This window comes from Macaca fascicularis, chromosome 14 (assembly GCF_037993035.2).
Source record: "Macaca fascicularis isolate 582-1 chromosome 14, T2T-MFA8v1.1".
Taxonomy (NCBI): domain Eukaryota; kingdom Metazoa; phylum Chordata; class Mammalia; order Primates; family Cercopithecidae; genus Macaca; species Macaca fascicularis.
Genome location: NC_088388.1, coordinates 74,621,521 through 74,643,771, shown reverse-complemented (window position 1 = coordinate 74,643,771; position 22,251 = coordinate 74,621,521). Strand labels below are relative to the sequence as shown.

Here is a 22,251-nt window from a genome sequence, read left to right as displayed (position 1 = left end):
TCTCAGCCTAGATGAGCCCTTGGTAACGCAGCCCCAAAGTTGCCTCTATTCATCTATTCAGCCGGGGAAGTGATGTAGGTGAGGGGGGAAGCCACACGGAACTAGAGAGGGGAGCATGAGAGTAATGTTCTCATTCTGACTTAGGACTAGGTTAAGTGATTGTCAACCCTCAGTTCCCAGTTACCCCCAACAATCTAGCCACTGAGTTTCAAGCAGATCCACAGTGATGCGGAACTCCACCCTCACCCACCCCAGCCTGTTGCAATCCTCAACAGCTGTCAGAAAGGACTCCTCTGCTACATCAAAACTTGTACCCATCATCCCACTCCTGTTCCTGGCCTCGCTCTTTGGAGCCACACACAACAAATCAGCTCAGAATTTTACAGGGAACACCACCATCTCATGCTAGGTCCTGTGCTGAACCTTGTGGATACAGGCAGGTGTCAGAGGGCTCTTCTGAATGAAGAGCCCCCAGTTCAAAGGCAAGGATGAAGAACAAGATATATATCCCTTGTGTCCTGATGAACTCTGCAATCTCCATGCCTGGCACAGGACAGCCCTCCAAAGGTTAGGAAATATCAATACAGACTCCTGCTTCCCCCAGCATGCACCCACCTACCCATACTCCCACAGTTGGCCTGTTTTTTTGGCCAAGAAACCAGACGCCAGGGTATCTATTTCAATCTCACCCATCACAGGACTTCCCTTCACAGAATCCATGGTCTCTACTTGAATACCGTCACTGACAGGCTGTTCACCAGCTCACAACAGTGGGACCTTATCCGCAGAGGCAAACTAGGCCACTGGGGAGTATCTTCAAGGACCAAGGATCTAGAAGGCAGGTATAATGGAGATGCCCAGATAACAAAATGTGTTTCAGCGCCCTCCCCTACTCCACCCAATCTTTCACCAAAGTAGATCCCAGAAAGCTGAACTGACTGGTTTGTATTTCATACCAGCCCTTCCTACATTCCATGATGTAAATCCTTGCACCGAGTTAAAAAAAAAAAAATGTTTTCAAGATCTGATAACAACATAGGGAAATGTTCCTGACATGATATTAAGTGCCTTGGTTAAAATCATTCGCTAGAGTACAAGTTCTCCTAAGGAACAAACTCTAAGTAAAAAACATGACAGCCAGGGTCACTGACTCCTGGAATACACAGCTCCCAGCCTGTGGATGGCAGAGCCGAGGGAATGGAGTCTCCAGGAAGCCTACCACAGAGAACATCCCTATCCCACTGTCTAGTGCCAAAACATTTTTAAAAGCATGAACAAGGGCAAGTCCCTTCATTCCCTAAGGACATCAAAGGACACAGGGAACAGAAAAGGACTCAAGTGAGAGAGCGGGCTGTCAGAGGCTACTGGCTGGATGCATGGGGCTACAAGCAGCACCCACACCAAGAGGGGCAGATAACCACAGCGATAATCACACAAGGAGCAATGCCAATGCCTAGGTCACAGTTAAAATGTGGTACACCTGCAGGGTGGGTTATTGCAACCACTAGGACATTATAAGTGATTCTGATTAACGGAAGGGAAACCTCGATGTTACATTAAGAGAGAGAAAACAAGATTCATAACTATATCTACAGTATGTCCTCAACTGTATCTATGCAATGTGTATAAAGAAAATGATCAAGAGATATACTAAAATGCTAATAGGAAGCTATCTTTGGATAGTCGATTTACCAGAAATTTGTTTCATTTGTCTATATTTTTCAAAATTTCCATAATTAGCATGCTTTATTTTTATAACAAAGGTGGGCGGAGTAGGCGACTGTTAGTTACTAAAGAAAAATCCATGTCAGAGAGGCTCAGCAAGCAGAATACAGACTTAGAAGGAGGGAGAGGGGCTTCATGCAAGACACACACGCAGACCAGGACAGCTGTGATGACTTCCCAGGGTCTCCCGGATTTGTACTTGAATCCAGGGCTCAAGGCATCAGCTAAGGAAAACTTAGGCATGCTTCCTCCCACTTCAGTTTCTCCAACTCTAGGTAAGGGAGGTGGGGGTTGGAAGAGCTGCTCTTCCTTGCTTGGGAAAAGCTGCAGCGGGTAGGGGGTGAGGGTTGATTTCAACTCTGCGCGATTCACTGAGGACCTCAGTTCTACCCTGGAGGGCGTGCAGGGTCCTCTCCGCTGCCTCCTAAGCATGCCAGGCTCACAGTTGCTGCTGTGTGGGCTCCAGAGCCTGGGCGAGAGGACGGGCGTGGGGCAGAGGACAGGGCAGACACACCTGTTCCAGGCGGGCATGTCCCCCGTCTGGTGGCTGTCTCAGGAGACTGCAAAACCCATACCATCCTGCCCCATCCAGTCTCTCACTGCCAAAGCTAGCTCTAACTGGTGAAGGGGTCACCAGTCGCAGTGGGGGCTGGGGAGGAGTTCTCGAATATCCCTAATAACTAAGAGTGGTGGGTGGTACCACTTCCAACTCACGGATGAGGGAAACAAGCCGGGGGGTGGAAAGTGACGTAACAGAGGTCGCAAAAATTGATGAGTGCCAGGGTGGAGAATGAACGTGCACTCATCAGCACCCACCAGCCTGCCACAGGGCCCTTTCCAGAAAATCTTCTCGCAGGTCCATAACCCCTGCGCGGTGGCACTCACCCCATCTCCCAGACCCCTCGCGCGACAGCGCAGGTCCTCCGTGAGAGCGCTGGCTCCGGTCAGCCTCGGCCTGACGCTCTCCGCGCAGGACCCCGGAGTAGGCGGCTATGAGGGTCTTCATGGCTGAATATGAAGCCCGCCCAGTCACGGCCCCGCGGGAAGCCGCCTCACCCCGAGCCCCTGGCCCATGCCCCGGCCGCCGGGGCCAGGGCTTCGCGCAGAGCACGGGGGCCCCGGGACGGCGCCGAGGTTGGGTGGCTAGGACACCTGGAGCTGCGGCCGGTCGGCCAGTCGGCCAGAGGCGGCGCGGGAGAAACAACCTAGGGCGCAGCAGCGACTGCGACGGCGGTGCTGGCGTCCGGGAGCGCGGCACTTTATCACCTCACAACTGGGCGGGCGCCGACGCGGCGGGAGGGGCGGGGCGGGCCGTTCCAAGCCGCGGCCCGCGCCACTTGCTTGTGGGGGGAACAGCACCTGAGGCTCGGCTCGGCTCGGCGCGGGCCCGGGGCGGGCCAGCAGGCTGCTCAGCGTGGATCCGGGGAATGCGTGAGAAGAGAGAAACTCTGAGCCCTCATTCCAAGGGGCGCGCCCGGTTATTTCCCCCACTCCCTCAGTCCGCCCCGGGCTCTTCCCCGCGGAGATTGGTACGGCCCGGCGGCCGGTACCTGGGCGGGGAAAACCAAGCACGTGCGGTGCAGGCCGAGGACTTGCAGGGGGTCGGGCCTTTCCTCTAGGCGGGGCTGTACTTTGGCAGCAAAGATGCGAAGGTTCCGCTTTTGGTCGCTGGTATGGGAATTAGTTAGGTTAGGGCTGGGTAGCTCAACCACCCAAACTGCTTCTGGCTTTCCATCTCTTTATTAGGAAACCTCACACAGCACCTATACCCTGCTGGGTGCTGGGGACCCAGCCAGATCAGCCCAGGTTCTGCCCTTGGGATACCCACGTTGGAGGGCAGCAGAGACAGCCTCACACAGTCACTGGTGACAACGGCCAGGACAAGCGAGAAACCGGGGGTTATGGAACCATAGAGGAGAGAAGACTCTGCCCTGGGCTGGGGGAGTGGGGGGGCTAGTGCACTTCCCAGAGAGGTTGGTGCACAGCAGGTTTGGAATCAGACTAGGAGCCCAGTTCTCGCCCTACCTCTCTTGAGCCTCAGTTTCCATTTCTGTAAAATGGGAATAATAATTATTATTTTGTGAGGTACTTTGAGAAGTAAACGAGATAAGGTACAAAAAGAGCCTAGGTAGCGTCTGGCACATAAAAGGCATTCCAGAATTGTTTGCCCATTAATGAGTAGGAATTTTGCAGATGGAGGATGTGAGGGCAAACAGAAAGACAGGCATAAAGTGTTAGAAAAGCCATCGTGTTTGGGGCAGGGCTGGGGGCCCTGGAGTGGCTGGAGCCCAGGCAACTGTGGAAAATGAGGCTGAAGTGAGAGGCGCGGGTGCTTGAACTGAGAGAAGCTTGGGAATGCCACTCTTGAGACATCAGGAGGGGAGCCGGGTCTTGGGAGAGCTTTAGTAGGGAAATGACTGGTCAGGTGGGTTTTAAGAGTCCTTAGCCATAGTATGGGAAATGGACAGGAGAGGCTGTAGGCCAGGAGGGCAGTGGGGAGGCTGTGGGGGGGATCCATGTGAGAGAGGATGAGCCTCAAGGCATGGCAGTGGTAGAGGGAATGGAGGGAAGGCCTGATCTAGAGAAGAGCATAGGAAGCAAGATCCACCAGAATGTGGTGGAGTGACTTGTTGGATGAGAGGCTCAGGGAATGAGTGGGGGCAACAAGCACATCAGTGATAAGACAGATTTCTTAGGCATAGCTGGAGCGAGCTAGCTGTGGGATCCCAGCATAAGAGGAGAGGAAGTCCCTGCCTTTGTGGTCTTTATCATTTTCTCACAGGGGGAGAGGAGAATGACAGAAGTTACAGGCACAGGGCAGCAGGTAATAGATGCCTCTGGTGCAACCTGGAGAGCTTCCATTTGTTCAGCCCTCTCAAGGCCATGGGTAAATCTCTCAACTATGTCACTGGGCCCCAAGGCCCGAATTGGCCAAGAGTAGAAAGAAAATCATCCCAGGCAGAGCTCCCAGCATGTGGTGAGGCCGTGAGGCTGAGAAGATCTTAGTGTCTTTTAGGCAACTGAGAGTAGGCTAGTGGCATGCCGTGTGTGGGGGATGGGGGAGACATGGGGACTGGTATGTGGAAAGGCTGGGAGGTAGAAACAGGTGTGGTTTATTTTTGGGCAAAGAGGAGTGAAGCCAGGAGGATACCGAAGGTGCCAATAAATCCTGGCATCCTCTCCTCAGAGAGAGTGCTCTTGGAGGCAAGATACCTGCTGACCTGGAAGATCCCAGGTCAGTCTGTGGCTTGTTTCTGCTCTGGAAGGGTCTCCTGTGGAGGAGGCCTGGGCTGGAACTCATGGCCCACCCACTCACCTTGGGCAAGTCAGTATCACTATCTTGTCTAGGTTTCAGATTCTGCATTATGAAATGGAGGTGACAGTGTCTGTTTTGCTGACTTCACTTGAGTATTTGAGGATAAAGTGAAATCACAGCATGTAAAAGAGTGTTATCACTGTGTTGTAATGTAAGAGATCGTTGTCTTAAATGGCAAGACTTGGGGTTACCAAGGCCTATTGGGAAGGAACATCTGTGAGAGGATGCAGACATGAGTCCAAGGGCTGAGAGTCACAACTGCTTACTTCTGTGCCACCTCACAGAGCAAGCAGCCCCTGGCATCCCAGCTTCTAGAACACTCCTTCCCCTTGGCCTCCAGTCACCATGACTATGGGTACTGCTTAAACAGCTTGGTCCAAGTTGGATTTGGAAGGACAAACAGACCCAAACTTAGAGTAGCCCGGAAAGGCAGCTTCCTGTGTCCTGGGACTGTTTTCCCCTGTGTGAGGTGGGGCAAGGGGGGCTCACACCCGTCTGACTTCTCCTGGCCCCCTCCCACGCTTCCTGACATCCCTAGACTCCTATAAGGACCAGCCCTGCTCTTCCTGCAGGTGTGTGAGCAGGACAGCTGTGAGAATGTGTTCTAGGACCTGATTACCTTTCCTTCATCATCTCTCAAGCCATGGGTATATTGGGCAAGTCAGAGATTGGTCAAGTCATGCCTCCAAGAAGGGCTTGACCAGGTTGGGCTTTGTGGTCCCGCCAAGAAGCTTGGACTTCATCCTGTTAGGGGGTGGACCAAAGTAGGGTTGTGAGCAGAGGGGCATCCACAAGGATGGCCCATCCTCCACCCACTTCAGTCACCAGTGTTGTACTGCCACTGGGGATTCCACGTGCAGCTTTGTAGTTTGTGAGAGGTTTGACACATGCACCTCTGAGATACGTTTCAGTGATGGCAGTCTTAGTGCCTCCATTGCACACATGAGGAGAGTAAGTGACCAGCCTATAAGGTAGACAGGACACTTGCCCTAAGAGAGGCACAGGTAGAAAGACAGAAACAAACATGTACCAAGCTCCCTCTCTGTGCTAGGCCCTGGCTTGTGTGAGCTTGCCCAGTCCTCACAGCCACCACACAAGGGGTGATCACCCCCACCCCTTTGCACATAGGGTGCAGGGAAGTGAAGTGACCTGTCCTAATCACATAGGGAGTAAGTAGTAAAGCTGGGATTCACACCGAGTCTTCCAGAGCCTCAAACCTGTACGCTTTTCTTGCCTCCCAAGGCTGGGAGAGGGAGCATCTGTAACAGCAGAACTACTGGACGAAAGCAAATTCCCATCCGTTGCCTCCTTTACACTTCCCCCACAGCCCTGGGAGGTTAGTCCCATTTTGCAGTTGGCAAAACGAAAGCTCAGGAAATCCAATAGCTTGCCAAATGGGGTTGGAATATAACCCGTTCTCATGCCCCAAAGCTAGGGCCCACTGGGGTTAAACTCCTTTCAGTGCTCAACTCACTTGGAGAGTGGGCGGGCAGGGTTCTGGCAAGCAGAGGCAGCCTGGCATAGCCCTCTAGCCTAGAAACTCACCCGCCTCCTTACTCTCAGGAATTTGCCAGCCAGAGCAGCTGTGTGGCATGGATGCACCCCTCTTGGAAGTCTTTGCCTCCCATTTCCAAGCTCCATACTGTCCCTCTTCCTGGTGACTTCCCCACATGCTACTTCGTGGTCAGGGGTCTGATGGTATATAGTCTTGGGTGGCAGGCTACAGAGTCTGGACTTTATTCTCAGGGCAATGGCAATGGGGAGCCATAGAGGTTTTTAGCAGGAATTTTATGCTTTAGAAAGATCATTGTCCAGGCAAGCACATCTTTAACTGTCACCTCCATGGCACCCTTCCTGACTACGTCTGCCTTATATTAGTCAGTGTCCCTGTGGGAAACAGCCCACCCAAATTGGGTAATTTGAGGACAGTTTAATACAAAAGCTGTTTGCAAAGACCTAAGCAGACTATAGAGAAAACTCAAGGGATGGCAGTAGCCCAGGACTAGTCACCTCATAGGGAGTCTGGCCTGAAGGACTAAGAGGAGGACACCGCAGGTACAGTGGGGGCTGAGTGGAGAGGGCTGCCACATGGAAGCTGTGGCCTTTGCTGAAGGGGCACAGACAACCCACAGTGACCTGGGTTGTCTCCAACTCAGGTCCTTGTCTTCTGCCAGAACATTTTTTTTTTAAGACGGAGTCTTGCTCTATTGCCCAGGCTGGAGTGCAGTGGCGTGATCTCAGCTCACTGCAACCTCCACCTCCTGGGTTCAAGCGATTCTCCTACCTCAGCCTCCTGAGTAGGTGGGACTATAGGTGCATACCACACCCGGCTAATTTTTGTAATTTTAGTAGAGATGGGTTTTCCCCATGTTAGCCAGGTTGGTCTCGAACTCCTGACCTCAGGTGATCCACCCATCTCGGCCTCCCAAAGTGCTGGGATTACAGGCGCCACCACGCCTGGTCTGGCAGAACTTCTAATTGCCCAGAGGGTAAGGCAGCCTACAGATGCCACACAGAATATCCAAGGAGAGTGCGGGTGGAGAAAGGTGGAGAGTGGGGCTGGGCGTGATGGAAGGTGGACAGCACGTGGCCCTACAATGACCCTCCCCACCTCTGTGCTGGCATCAGACTTCCAGCTTCCCTCTTTCAGAACACCTGAAACTCTTAATGTTTATACAGCTGATTCTTCCTGGAGAGGCTCCTTGAAGACCAAGTAGAATTAGAGTCCTCTCTGTGTCCCAGGGCCCAACACTGGACCTGGCCTACAGGAGGGACCTGGGTGATACTGGATGGAAGGGAGGGAGGCAGGTGAGAGGAAGGAGAGAGATAATGATGACACAGCCTGAACGGAAGGGGTGGCAAGGCAAAGGAGAAGCAAGGGTGGTTTTGATAGATGCTGAAGCTTTAGAGTCTCTAGGACTTGATGGCGTAGATGGATGTAGGGCTGAAAGGAAGGAAGCGGGTGATTGAAGATGGTTCCAGGTTTCAACCCAGAACCCAAGAGCATTGACCTGCCAGCTCTAAGGTCAGGCCTTAGCAGGGCTTGGTAATGGCCTTTGGCCTTATCTTGTGTGACAGGTCTGGATGACAGTAGAGAAATAGGGCAGGGCTGAGACCCTTGGGAGCAGCCCCAGCCTTGTTTTAGAAAGTTCTGTTGCAATGTGTACAGACAGCTCTCCTTGCATCATTCTGCCTGCTCGTTTCTTGCTCAACTCTCTCAAGGCCTTTTCCCTACAGGAATTGGGGGTGGAGTGGGGGTGGGGCAGGGGATATTACACAGAGAGCTCTCAGTACGTTCATTTCTCATCTGCCCTTCTATCTGGCCGACCTTTCCTGAGACCCCCCCATACTTGTGCTGGGTGCTGTGAGTACAGTTCTTGCTCCCCAGGGGCATTCTGGGGGAAGAAACAGACACCTAAAATGACAATTATCATTCAGCAGTAGTTTCTAGCTTTTTAAAAGCAGTGAAACAATTTCTTCCTTTTTTTTTTTTTTTTTTTTTTTTGAGATGGAGTCTTGCTCTGTCGCCCAGGCTGGAGTGCGGTGGCGCAACCTCGGCTCACTACAGGCTCTGCTTCCGGGGTTCACACCATTCTCCTGCCTCAGCCTCCCAAGTAGCTGGGACTACCACCACGCCTGGCTAATTTTTTTTGTATTTTTAGTAGAGACAGGATTTCGCCATGTTAGCCAGGATGGTCTCGATCTCCTGACCTCGTGATCTGCCTGCCTCAGCCTCCCAAAGTGCTGGGATTACAGGCGCGTGCCGCGTGCCCCGGCACTGGGCCGAAAGCATTTCTTCAAATACAGCCTCGAGAGCCCAAGAAGTGACAGGGATGACAGGCTGCTGGGGTGGTCCCACAGTTCCTCAGGGTCTGTCTCTCTCTTGCCCAGCCCACACACCCTATCTCCAGGGCTCTGTGGAACACAGTTTGAAACTCCCGCTGCACAGAATAGCAAGTGCTGGGCTGGGGGATGCACTGAAGATGGGCATTCAGGCGGATGTCCCCTGCACACTGTGGAAAGGCACCCTGGTGGGCTGGGACCTGGTCAGACCCATCTTCCTGAGCAAGGGCACTGAACAGGTTTGTTGGTGGATCATTTTTATATGAATACATATGCCTAGACAAGGCACTTCTCCTGGTCCATCCACCCAGACCCTGACTTGCCCCCAGACTGAATAAGCCCCCACCTTGCCACATGTTAATGTCGCTTGCTGTGTTTGAGCCTCAGTTTCCCTGTACTCCATCCAAATGGGAATAAGCATCTTCCTCCTAGGGTTGTTGTAAAGACTAAAATAACAAATGTGAAGTGCCATATGGGCACGGTGGCTCTTGCCTGTAATCTCAGTACTTTGGGAGGCTGAGGCATGAGGATCGATTGAGCCCCGGAGTTGAAGACCAGCCTGGGCAACACAGAGAGACCCCATCTCTACCAAAAAAAAAAAAAAAATTACCTAGGCATGGTGGCATGTGTCTGTAGTCCCAGTTGAGGCTGGGGGAGGGGAGGATTGCTTGAGTCCCGGAGTTAGAGGCCGCAGTGAGCTATGATCGTGTCACTGCACTGCAACCTGGACAACAGAGCAATACCCTGTCTCTGAGTGAATGAATGAATGAATGAATGAATGAATGAATGAATGAATGAAAAATGCCCAGGACAGGGCCTGGCATATACTACTTGACAGGGCCTGGCATGTACTATTGTTACCAGTAGAAGTATTATGATTGAAAATAAGGATTAGGAGGACAGGTTTGCCTGGAGCTCTGACACCTTCTCCAAAGGGCTTTGAACAAACATAAAGGGAGAGAGAAGAGTAAAATGCCTGAGAAGGCAGTGGAACTGGAGGACACTAGAAATGACAAAGAACCAGGCATCTTAGCATAGGAGATCACCACAATTCACAAAGGAAAATGCTGTTTGAGCAAGGGTCCTGGAAGGAACAGAGGCTCAGTAATAGTAGCCTTAGTCAGAGGAAACTGAAAATGTCGCATGCTTGACTTAGCACGTCTTTCCTAAGCAAAGGCCCCTGTGGCAGGCCCTGGGCTGCCCAGTGCAGAGATGAGTAAGACCCAACACTGCTCTCAGGGAACCTGCAATCCAGGGAGGATTGAGCACTTTTGAGCACGGACAACAGTAATACAGGGAGGAAGTTAGAGATGTCAGTAAAAGAGGGTTCTGGGGGAATCAGGAACCCTTTGTGGAGAAGGAGCGGGCAATGAACTGCGTCATATCTATTTAAATAAACCACTGTGCTATACTATGTTCTGGCAGTTTTCAAACATTAGCAGAGGGCTGGTTAAAATATAGTTTTCTGGGTTCCACCCCCAGAGTTTCTGATTCAGTAGGTTCTGGAGGGAGGCTGAGAATGTGCATTTCTGACAAGTTCCCAGGACATGCTGATACTGCTAGTTTGAAGCCCACATTTTGAGAACCGCTGCTGAACTGCTTTGCAGTGAGACTACAGTGGAGCATGGGACTGCTCTGCTGTATTAAATTGCTCCAACTGCATCTCAGAGAACCTGCAGATTACAGAAATCTGTAATCTCTAGGAAATGCTGTTCAGCTGGAGAAGCAGTTGGGAGACTGGAGGTGGGTTAGTGCCATCCTGATTTTTCCAAAAGGAGACGCAACAGTTTTCATGAACTACAGCAGGCAGTAATAGGTGTTAAACTTCAGTGAGTATTTGCTGTCTGCCAGTTACTATACATGGGTGGATTTAGTTAAGCCTCACAACAACCCTTTGGAGTGGATACTATATGAGTCCGTTTTTCAGATGGAGAAATTGAGACACAAAGAGTTTAAAAAAATTGCCCAAGGTCACATAGCTTAGGAAGTGGCAGAGCCAGGATTTAAGCTGAGATGGTGTGCCTCCAGAGACTATGCTCTATAATAGCTGCAAAATCCTGGCCTTATTCTGAGGTCAATTGTATAAACTGCATTCTAGAAAGGATGTTCTCTGGCCCTCAAGAGAAAAAACAAACAAACAAACAAACAAAACCCTGAGTTATCAGGAGTTACGATCGAGTCACCGAGGAGGGGTGGTATCCACGTATCAGTTTTCTTTCCAATGGCCTCTCTAGATTCCCAAACTGGCCTAGGACTAGGTCTATGGTATCAGAAGAGTCCTGAGCAGGGAGGTGACCAAGAGGTCAGTGTGGGCCCTGTTAGGGAGGAGGAGCTGCCTCAGGTAGGAGTTCACTCTAGAGTGAGGTTTCCTGGTCACTCCAGGCTCCACCTCAGCCTGGCCTTATGGATTTTTTTTTTAATAAGTGACCTGAACAAGGATGCTGACATGAGGCATACAGGAAACACAAAGAAAGGCGGAAAAGCAAATATTTTGGATGAGATAACTGGGATTAAAACACCCTGAAAGCCTGTAGAAGAATGTGAATCTGCAGGATGGTGTTGGTGAGGAAGAACTGTAAAGTCAGGCTTTGACTGAATGCCTCTCAGTCTCTTTCTTTGGTAACTTTGGCCTCCCCCAGGCTGCTGGGTATGCTGGGTCATGAAACTGAATAGGGCTAGGTTTTTTTTTAGGTTGACCCTCTGAGAAAGATTGCTTGTGCTCATGGATGCATATAAAAACATTCACACTGATACCTCCACCCCCAACAACCAGGAAACAGTTCTCTCCCTCTCTTCTGCCTTGGGCCATGCCATCTTGCATAGACAGCTGTACTACCCTCTTCACTGGTCCCCTGTCTCCAGATTCCCAGAATGAGCTTTGGAACACAGAAACCAACCCATTGTTTCTCATGGCTCCCCATAGCTCTTAGGATGAGGCCCCAGCTCCTTAACTTGGCATTCAAGGCCTCACATGATCCTATTCCTGCCACTCTCTCCAGCCGCCTTCACTCCTCTCCCACCACCATGCTCTGATGTGGGTCCAGCTCCCTAGACCCATCAGGTCACTTGCCGTGCCCCTGAACGTGCTTTTCCACCTCTGGGTCCCTGCCCACACTGTGCTCTTGAACTCAAGCCCTTCCCCAAGCTCCCCCTTTTTCACACTCTGCCCATCTGTCCTGTCTTGATGCATCTTCCTCCAATAAGCCTTCTTTACAACCACACATACCCCTTTTTCAAACTTTCACTTAAACTTTAACACTTCTGCTTGCTGCACACAGACAAACAAAAACTTTAACATTGGGGTTTGGGCTGGAAATTTGGGAGTAGAATCCTTCCCTGCTAGAAGCTCACAGCTTGAAGAAGCCACATTTTGGAGAAGCAAACAGTTTGTTTTATATATATATGAGATGGAGTCTTGCTCTGTCGCCCAGGCTGGAGTGCAGTGGTGCAATCTTGATTCACTGCAACCTCTGCCTCCTGGGTTCAAGTGATTCTCGTGCCTCAGCCTCCCGAGTAACTGGGACACCTGACCTTTTTTTTTTTTTTCAGTACAGACGGGGTTTCACCATGTTGGCCAGGCTGGTCTCGAACTCTTGACCTCAGGTTATCTGCCCGCCTCGGCCTCCCAGAATGCTGGGATTACAGGCGTGAGCCACCTCCAAATAATGTATCTGTCTGCATTCTTCCCCCTCCACCTGACTGTAGGCAGGGACAAAGCTGATTCTGAGCAGACCTGGCACAAGGAAGTCATCAGAAAACATTTATGGGTTGCTCAAGGGTAAAGACTGGATCTTATCCATCTTATTACCCATTCCTGCCTCTGCAATCATGTGCACTCTGGGAACTTGGAAAATACATTGTGGCATCCCGTATTAAATCTCATGGTACCTAGAATGACTGTTGTCATTCATTCATCCATTTATTCATTCACTCGTTCATTTAACACAGTTATTATATACACGCTCTTTGCCTTGCAAAACCTGTGCAGGTATTACAGATACAATGGTGAGAAGAAAACAGACCTAGTCCCTGGCTTCCTGGAGCTTCTGAAGTTCAAGGTCAAACTAAGACGGAGGAGTAATCTGCACTGGAGTTGGGAAGAGACCAGAGACTGATAGGAACTTAGCCCTGACCTTGTTCTTAACAGTATACATGCATCTTGTTATTTAACCTCTACAGCAATCTTGGAGGTGTGAGATCGCAACATTAAAAAGTAAATGAGTAAACTGAGGCTTAGAGAAGTGGTAGCTAGTTAGAGGAGAGCGGGGACTTGAATCTTGGTTATTTTGATATCAAAGCCCTTACTTGTTCTTATTCTATTTACCTGAGCCTGAATGGAAAAAGGGGTGGAGTGGTGGGGTGATGGGGAGAGAGAGAAAGACAGAGAGAGAGAACCCTGTGTCAGATGGTGTCCAACGTGGCTTGGACAGAAAGAAAAGCCTAAATGTGGGGGTTTTCCAACACTGCCATTGGGCAATCTCCAGAATTAAGTCCATGGCCACCATTTCTTGTGTACCTGATGTTGAGAAACAGGCTCAGACCTGAGATAAACTTGAGATTTTGAACCTGGTCAGTTACCACAGTGTGGCCTCTGCCAGGCTATCCCCATCCACTTGGGGCTGGAGGCTTGATCCCCACAGCAGTTTAAACACTGTGTGGCCCTTCCCGTCATGGCTGTCCCAAGCCTCACAATTAGACCAGGCACAGATGTGGAAGAAATGACTTGGCCGCTTCTGAGGCCTCCATTAGAACATTTATCATAAGATATCAAATACATTCGCAGAAAGTTGTTCATAATAGTCACTCGTTATTCTTATAATATCTGTGGGAGCTTTAGTGATATCTTTTTCATTCCTGATATTGGTAATTTGTGTCTTTACTTTTTTTTTGACCCATCTGACTAGAAATTTATCCATTTTATTTATTTCAATAAAACTCTTTGGTTTCAATGATTTTCTCTATGTATCTGTTTTCAGTTTCATTTACTTCTGCTTTTATCTTTATACCTTCCATTTGCTTTGGCTATATTTTGATATTTTGCCCTTTTTCTTAAGTTTAGATTATTGATTCCAATCCTTTTTTATTATTTTTATTTTTATTATTTATTTATTTATTTATTTTTTGGAGGGAGTCTCGCTCTGTCGCCTATGCTGGAGTGCAGTGGCGCAATCTTGGCTCCCTGCCACCTCTGCCTCCCGGGTTCAAACAGTTCTCCTGCCTCAGCCTCCCAAGTAGCTGGGATTACAGGCATGTTCCACCACACCCAGCTAATTTTTTTGTATTTTTAGTAGAGAAGGGGTTTCTCCCTGTTGGCCAGGCTTGTCTCAAACTCCTGACCTCAGGGGATCCACCAGCCTCCGCCTCCTCCGAACTTGCTAGGATTACAGGCATGAACCACCATGCCTGACCTTTGTTTTCTTTTACAATTCCCAGCACTTTTTATCTCTTTGCGTAAATCTGATTTTCCATCTGGTATTATACCTAAAGAATTTCCTTTAACACTTCTGGTTGTACGAGTCTGCTGGCAATTAATTCTCTTAGCCTTTGTCTTAAAAGTCTTTATTTTAACTTCATTTTGGAATGACATTTTCCCTGGGAGTAGAAATCTGAGATGACAGCTTTTTCCCTTTAGTGAAGATGTCACTCCATTGTGTTCTGCCTTGCAAAAACTCTTGACAAGAATCTGCAGTAAATATTATCTTTGTTCTTTTGTATGTAATATTTCATTTTTTCTCTGGTTATCTTTAATATTTACTTTTGATTTTGTTGTTTGGTGTTTTTTGTATCTAGGTGGGTATATATTTTGTATTTATCCTGCTTGGGGCTCTCTGGAATTCTTGGATCTGTGATTTGTTGTCTTTTATTAAATTTGGAAAATTCTCGGCCATTGTCTCTTTGAACTTTCTCTCTTTTCTTCTCTCTTTTTCCTTCTAGAACTCCAATTACACACATATTTAGACTGATATTGTTCTGCAGGTCTTAGATGCTCTATTTCCTGCCACGTCCCCCCAACCCATACATACTCTTTTTGTTTTGCTTTTTTAAAAAAATTTTTTTCTAGAAAACAAAACAAAACAAAAACAGGATACATGTGCAGAATATACAGGTTTGTTACATAGGTACATGTGTGCCATGGTGGTTTGCTGCACCTATTGACCTGTCCTCTAACTTCCCTCCCCGTCCCCTAACTTCCTTCCACTCGTCTCCCACCCTCTAACAGGCTCTGGTGTGTGTTGTTCCCCTCTCTGTGTCCAATACACATACTTTTTTATCTCTGTGTTGCTGAGCACATCGAAGGACTACTTGATCTTTGATATGTTGTTTTTTATTTCTAGCACTTCATTTGACTCTTTTTTAAAAATACAGTTTTCATCTCTCTACTAAAATTCCCCATCTGTTCATTCAGGTTGTCTGTCTTTTCCATTGGATCCTTTCACTTATTAATCATAGTTATTTTAAAACCTCTGTCTTACACGTCTAACATTTTTTTTTTTTTTTTTTTTTGAGACGGAGTTTTGCTCTTGTTGCCCGAGCTGGAGTGCAATGGCGCGATCTTGGCTCACTGCAACCTCCACCTCCTGGGTTCAAGCTATTCTGCCTCAGCCTCCCAAGTGCTGGTATTACATGCATGCACCACCACGCCTGGCTAATTTTGTATTTTTAGTAGTGTCGCAGTTTCACCATGTTGGTCAGGCTGGTCTCGAACTTCTGACCTCAGGTGATCTACCCACCTCGGCCTCCCAAAGTCCTGGGATTACAGGCCCCAACATCTTATGGTTTCACTTCTCTTTCAGTCTGGTTCTTCTGCATGTTTTATTTCTTGATAATGGATATTTTTGTGTGTGTATCACCTGTTTTTTGATGGAATTTCAAATATCATGTATATTTCTAAGAGAAAAAGAGGCATGTGGTGGCGAGCCAGGTTTGGGTTTTGATGTTACCGTGTTTGCAAATTTTTCTAGTGGTTGGCCACTGCTAACTTGTGCTGAGGGGAAAGACTGGGATGTCAGAGGATTCTTCTCTATGTTTATTTCTTTCTTTTTCTTTTTTTGTAACAACTTTATTGAGATTTGATGCTTATACCACACAATTTACCAATTTAAAGTGTACAATTCAATGGATTTTAGTATGTTTACAGAGTTGTGCAAGCGTCACCACAATCAATTTTAGAACATTTCACCATCTCAAAAAAGCAAAACAAAAACACACCAAAAACTCTGTAGTTGCCAAGGCCTGGAGGGAAGGGAGAATAGGTATGAGGTTTATGGTTGCGGGGATTTAAAAAATTCTGGAACTAGATAGTATTTGTGCAGCATTGTAAATGTAATTAATGCCATTGAATTGTACACTTTGAAATGGTTAAACTGAATCGTGAAATGTGATCTTTTCTTTCTGATTTCTCTCTTAGCATGTTTTCAAGGTTCATCCTTGTTGTACCCTGTATCAGTACTTCATTACTTTTCACGATCAAATAATAGTCCATTGTAGAGATACTATTGACAAAAACTTCAATGACTTTCGCACCAACTTAACCAAAACAAATCTTTTGTTTATCTGTTCATCAGTTGATGGACATATAGGTGGTTTCCTCCTTTTCGCTTTTATGAATAATGCTGCTATGAACATGTGTGTACAAATTTTTGTGTGAATATGTTTTCATTTCTCTGGGGATAAACCTAGGGGTGAAATTGCTGAATCCAATGGTAATTTCATGCTTAATTGTTTTTTATTTTTTGAGACGGAGTCTCACTCTGTTGCTCAGGCTGGAGTGCAGTGGCATGATCTCAACTCACTGCAAGCTCCGCCTCCTGGGTTCACACCATTCTCCTGCCTCAGCCTCCCAAGTAGCTGGGACTACAAGCATCCACCACCACGCCCGGCTAATTTTCTGTATTTTTAGTAGATATGGGATTTCACTGTGTTAGCCGGGATGGTCTTGATCTCCTGACCTCATGGTCAGCCCACCTCGGCCTCCCAAAGAGCTGGGGTTATAGGCGTGAGCCGCTGCGTCCAGCCACATGCTTAAATTTTTGAAGAACTTCCAGACTGGTTTTCAAATTGCCTGCACCATTTTACATTCCCACCAGTAGTGTTTGAGGGTTCTAATTTCTCGACATCCTCAACAACACTTGTTATTACCTGACTTTTTTATTCTAGCCATTCTAGTGGGTATGAAGTGGTGTCTCACTGTAGTTTTGATTCATATTTCTCTGATGACTTAAGGACATTGGGCAATTTTTTTTTTTTTTTTTTTCAGAGACAGGGTCTCACTTTGTCATCCAGGCTGGGGTACAGTGTGACAATCATGGCTCACTGCAGCCTTGACTTCCTGGGCTCAAGTGATCGTCCCACCTCAGCCTCCTGGGTAGCTGGGACTACAGGTATGTGCTACAATCCCTGGGCTAATTTTTCTTCTTTTTTTTTGTGTGTGTAGGGATGGGGGTCTCACTTTGTTGCTCAGGGTGGTCTCAAACTCCTGGCCTTATATGATCTTACTACCTCAGTCTCCCAGAGTACTGGGATTACAGATGTGAGCCACTGTGCCTGGCCAATGTTTAGCATTTTTTTTTCATATGTTTATTGGGCATTTATGTATCTTCTTTGGAGAAGAGTCTATTCAGATCCTTTGTCCATTTTTAATAAAGTTGTCTTTTTATTTTTGAGTTGCAAGATTTCTTAATGTATTGTAGATACCAGTTCCTTATCAGATATATGCTTTACAAATATTTTATCCCATTCTGTGGGTTATCTTTAACATTTCTCAATAGTGTCCTTTCAAACATACAAGTTTTTAATTTTGATCAATCCTTTCTCAGCTCTTCTCCACCCTCAGCCTTCCTGCACACCTATGGGTATGCAATGGGTTGTTTGCACCCCTGCATTTCCATAGCAGTTTGTGCTTTCCTCTGCTAGTGTGGGGGTAGGATTTGGCTAAGCAGAGAGGCATGGGGAGGTGAAGCCCAGATAGCCAGTGGTCACACCAGCTCCTTTACTCTGGCATTGGACATGAGTACCTTCAGGGTGGGGAGAGGGTATATCTTCCATTGCTGTTTCCTGGTCCCATGGGCCTGATAGGGTCAGGAACATTTTGTTGAATGAATACATGAAAAAAAAAATTTCCTCCATTTTTTCGGTCTTACTGAATCCTAAGCCTTCAGAGCTGGTGATAAGCCTCAAGCTCCCCCTGCATTCCAGGCCTAGTACAGTGCCAGGTCAAGAAACCATTGGTGAATATTTATTAAAGAGATGACACTACAAAACCCATTTCTTGCACAGATCAACAACAAAAAAGCAAAGACAAGGGGGTTGGAGAGGGTGGGGAGTTATTGTTTAATGGAGTTTTGCTTTTACAAGATGAAGAGCGTTCTGGAAATGGATGTTGGTGATGGTTACCCAACAATGTGAATGTGCTTAACACCATTGAACTGTACACTTAAAAATGGTTCCAGTGGTAAATTTTATGTTCCTTATATTTCACCATAATTTCAAAAATTTTAAAGAAATACTACAAAATAAATACATATTGTAACCTGAAGAATCACTATAAAACAAAAACAGCAACATCAGTAACAACAACAAAATCCTTTCTGAATGAATGCTGGCAGGGAAAGTAGGGAAAGGTTATGCCTGCATTATTTCTATCCACTTCACTAGATGGAAAGGAAATAGGATTTGGCTGTGCTATTCAGCAGACCTGAAAGTATACACACTCATTCCACCCAGATTAGCTCACCTGGGCGCCCAGCTGTGTGCCCGGAGCCCCTGGGGAATCTGTTTCTTCTTTCTGAAGCCAGGAAAGGCATTAGAGGCAGGGCAGGTGGGACTGGGAGAATGGAAGCCCTTTAAACTCCCCTTCCACCAGACCTTGTCTCCTCTGGGCAATGTCCTTTGACTTTTACAGAGCATAGGAGTTGTGTCAAGTTGGTGAGGCCACAGGACCAAACCAGTTATAAAACTCTGGAATGATACGTAACAAGGGCAAAAATGGCCACCAGCTATCCAAAGCTTGCTGTGTGCTGAGGACCTGCAAAGGGCTCTACATGAAGTATCCCATTTAATCCTCAGAACAACCCATGAGGTCAGTCCTGCGATCATCTCCATTGACAAATAAGGAAACTAAGGCACAGACGGGGCTAGTAACTGATTTGTGTATTCGAAGAGATTGCCATGTGCCTAGGAAGTGAATTTGAGGCTGGAATCTCGTCTCTGAAATGCCTCGCTTCTCTGTGTTCTACTGCTGCCGTTCCACAGATGGGGAAATGGAGTTCTTCAGAGCATTGACTCAGATGTTTTGACTCTTGAAACTCTTGAAGTTTCAACTCTGAAGGGTTGACTTCTTTAAAGTTATTTAGTCAGGTGAGGAGAGAGTTGAAGTTGGGCTTCTTTAAAGTTATTCAGTCAGGTGATAAGAGAGTTGAAGTTGGGATCGAGGTCTCTCAATTTCCAGAACAGTACCTTTTCTACCATACATGGCCTCATCTGAGAATGAGAAGTAAGATCTTACCACCCGAACACCATTCACCTCCTAGTTGTCCCCCCTTGGAGACAGTGAGGGGGCATTGGCAGAGGAATGCTTGCCTTGCTGATCCCCATCTTCAGAACTCTATTTCTCTCTGTTTTTTGTTTTGTTTTGTTTTGTTTTGTTTTTGTTTTGTTTTTCAATCCTGAGTGCTTCACTCTCCAAGGAGAGATAAGGGGGCACCCCCAGGATTGGGAGATCCAAGCAGGCTCAAGAAACTTTTCTAACCCAAGGATATTGAGGGCATTGCAGAGAGGACCTGGGGCCTGCAGGGGAGGTGGTGGTAAGGTGGGTGATGGAGATGAAGGGGGCAAGTATAGCATGCAAAGAGGGGGCCTCTGTAGATAGACACCCCCTTTCTGAGCCTCAGTGTCCTCTTTGTACATTGGTGGTGCAGGAAGATAGTCTGGGTTCATGGTTTCTAGGCTCATCCTCTCTGTCTTAAGTTGGTTCCCTGGAAGCCGACCTTGAGATTACTGGTTTGTGAAGGAAATGCCTGTGGGAGAATCTAAAGAGGGAGTTGGGGAAGCAGGGCAGGGGAGGGGAAAAGCTAAGCAAACTTGTGACTCAAGTTCAGTGCAACCTCAGCCTGATCCCTCAGGGGAGCTCCGGGGGTGGCTTTTGCTCCAGAGTTTGTTCCAATAGAAAGCAAGGCAGGTGCCTTTCGCCATTTAGTCTGAGGGTCACCTGAGGGGAGAATGGGGTAATGTAACTCCCAGACATTTAACATCCTCTCTGCACATGGGAAAAAGTGTCTTCAGTAGTACCAGGCAAGCCAGGAGAGTTGCATAGTTAGGTGGTTAGCAAGAAAAGCCAATAGAATGGTGTACACAGAATGGTAAAAGGGAACTTTGTGGAGCATTCCAGTGTCCACTTCACCACCCTTAGATTCATCCTGGTTATTTCAGGATTCTAGATCTCCCTGCAAAGCACTGAATTGATGAGTGAAGAGGGGAGAGTCCCTCTAGACTGGATGCCAGAAGCTGGTCACTCAAGTGAGAGCATTGGAGTATGAGGGCAGGGAACAGGGTCAGGGGAATCCCAAAGAATCAGATGTCATCGTTTGGCAGGGCTGAAGAGGGCTGACTCTCCTGTCTCCTCTCAATGCCTGCCGATAAACATGCACAGAGTCACACCCATAGCCATGCACACTCAGACACATGGGGGCACAGGGGCATACTTGCTTGACTATGCTTGTGGAGCACACACACTGGTACAGAGACATGCACCCACGGACTCATGCACAGGTGTGTACATGCTTTCACACAAGCCCATACACACATATAGATGTTCTTGCAGAAGCATAGCCATAGACATACACACATGTCTGCATACATGTTCCTGAGCCCACGCCAGAAGTATGGACAGCCAAGATCCTTTTTATTCCTGGGTCTCAGGGGAGGAAAGGGTAGGGGGATGGGCAGGCAGGGTCCAGGGCCAGGCCAGTTGCAGCTGGCTACTGAGGACTGACCTTTGGTTGGAATGGCCCAAATCACGCCTGTTGCAGAGCCCAGTCTCATGTCTATCTGGGGTTGCCTATAGAGGACTGATAAGGGTGTCTGGGAGCTCAACTACTGTCCCTACCCCCAAATTTTCACTCCCAGTCCTTAGAAGATCAGCCGGGAGCCTTCAGTCTTCATCATACAGATGAGAGACTGCAGTCCAGGAAAGGAAATGAACTGGGCCTCCTGACACCCAGCTCCTGCTCCCTCTCCCAAAGTGTAGGAGCTAGCAGGAGCCTTGCCACTGGGAAGTGGGGACATCAGTGCATAAACAGACCAACCTTGGCTCTGAGGGGCTCCCAGTCTGGTGGAGGCCATAGACATTTTAAAAGTGTGATCAAGGTCAGGTGCGGTGGCTCATGCCTGTAATCCAGCACTTCTGGAGGCCAAGGTGGATGGATCACCTGGGGTCGGGAGTTTGAGACCAGCCTGACCAACATGGAGAAACCCAGTCTCGGCCGGGCGCGGTGGCTCAAGCCTGTAATCCCAGCACTTTGGGAGGCCGAGACGGGCGGATCACAAGTTCAGGAGATCGAGACCATCCTGGCTAACACGGTGAAACCCCGTCTCTACTAAAAACACAAAAAATTAGCCGGGCGAGGTGGCGGCGCCTGTGGTCCCAGCTACTCGGGAGGCTGAGGCAGGAGAATGGCGGGAACCCGGGAGGCGGAGCTTGCAGTGAGCTGAGATCTGACCACTGCACTCCAGCCTGGGCGACAGAACGAGACTCCGTCTCAAAAAAAAAAAAAAAAAAAAAAAAAAGAAACCCAGTCTCTACTAAAAATACAAAAATTAGCTGGGTGTGGTGGCGCATGCCTGTAATCCTAGCTACTCAGGAGGCTAAGGCAGAAGAATCCCTCGAACCCGGGAGGCAGAGGTTGCGGTGAGCCAAGATCACACCATTGCATTCCAGCCTGGGCAGCAAGAGTGAAACTCTATCTAAAACAAAAACAAAAACAAACAACAACAACAACAAAAAAAACCACCACCAAAAAACAGAAGTGTGATCAATGCTAAGCTGGAAGGAAGCAGGGAACTGTGGAAACCCAGAGGAGGCACCTCACAGCCTGGAGGGAGGTTGGATCAGGCATGGCTTTCTGGTGGAGTTAATGTCTAAAATGACTTAAAAGACCAAGACGGAATTGAATTTGGGTAGTAAACAGCATCTTAGGCAGAGGGAACAGCTTGTGTAAAATGCTGGTCCTGGGAGAAGCAAGGTGCCCTAGAGAACTGGAAGTTCAACATGACTGGGTAGAGAGTGGCTGGGAAGGAAGACAGAAACCAGACTGCGAGGGCTGTATGCCAGCCAAGGAGCTGGACAGATAGACCACTGGGAAGTTTGAATC

At 48.1% G+C, this 22,251-nt stretch overlaps 2 protein-coding genes and 1 long non-coding RNA gene across 3 annotated transcripts in view; 2 read left to right on the top strand and 1 right to left on the bottom strand.

Annotated features, from left to right (window-relative positions):
- Nucleotides 1–2,960, bottom strand: part of DGAT2 (diacylglycerol O-acyltransferase 2) — a 32,752-nt gene extending 29,792 nt beyond the window's left edge. Inside the window, exon 1 of the mRNA XM_005579118.5 lies at nt 2,611–2,960. Coding sequence (XP_005579175.3) covers nt 2,611–2,731 — 121 coding nt within the window. The 5' untranslated portion in view covers nt 2,732–2,960. The remainder of the gene's footprint in view (nt 1–2,610) is intronic.
- On the top strand, nt 1,823–12,778 carry LOC135967072 (uncharacterized). The gene is made up of 4 exons (XM_074014791.1): nt 1,823–3,254; nt 5,614–6,377; nt 8,707–9,123; nt 12,590–12,778. The coding sequence occupies exons 1-2, from the start codon at nt 2,718–2,720 to the stop codon at nt 5,647–5,649; spliced, it is 573 nt and encodes a 190-aa protein (XP_073870892.1). The 5' UTR covers nt 1,823–2,717; the 3' UTR covers nt 5,650–6,377; nt 8,707–9,123; nt 12,590–12,778.
- LOC123568723 (uncharacterized) overlaps nt 1,823–22,251 on the top strand; it is a 66,480-nt gene continuing 46,051 nt past the window's right edge. Inside the window, exons 1-2 of the long non-coding RNA XR_010580923.2 lie at nt 1,823–2,000; nt 17,142–17,265. This is a non-coding gene — a long non-coding RNA (uncharacterized lncRNA). The remainder of the gene's footprint in view (nt 2,001–17,141; nt 17,266–22,251) is intronic.

Excerpts from the sequence above, each read along its gene's own strand:
- LOC135967072 (XM_074014791.1), top strand. The coding sequence starts at position 2,718 with ATGAGGGTCTTCATGGCTGAATATGAAGCCCGCCCAGTCACGGCCCCG. Across the intron at positions 3,255-5,613 it reads GCTCTTCCCCGCGGAGATTG|GTGTGTGAGCAGGACAGCTG; the intron begins GTACGGCCCGGC and ends CTCTTCCTGCAG.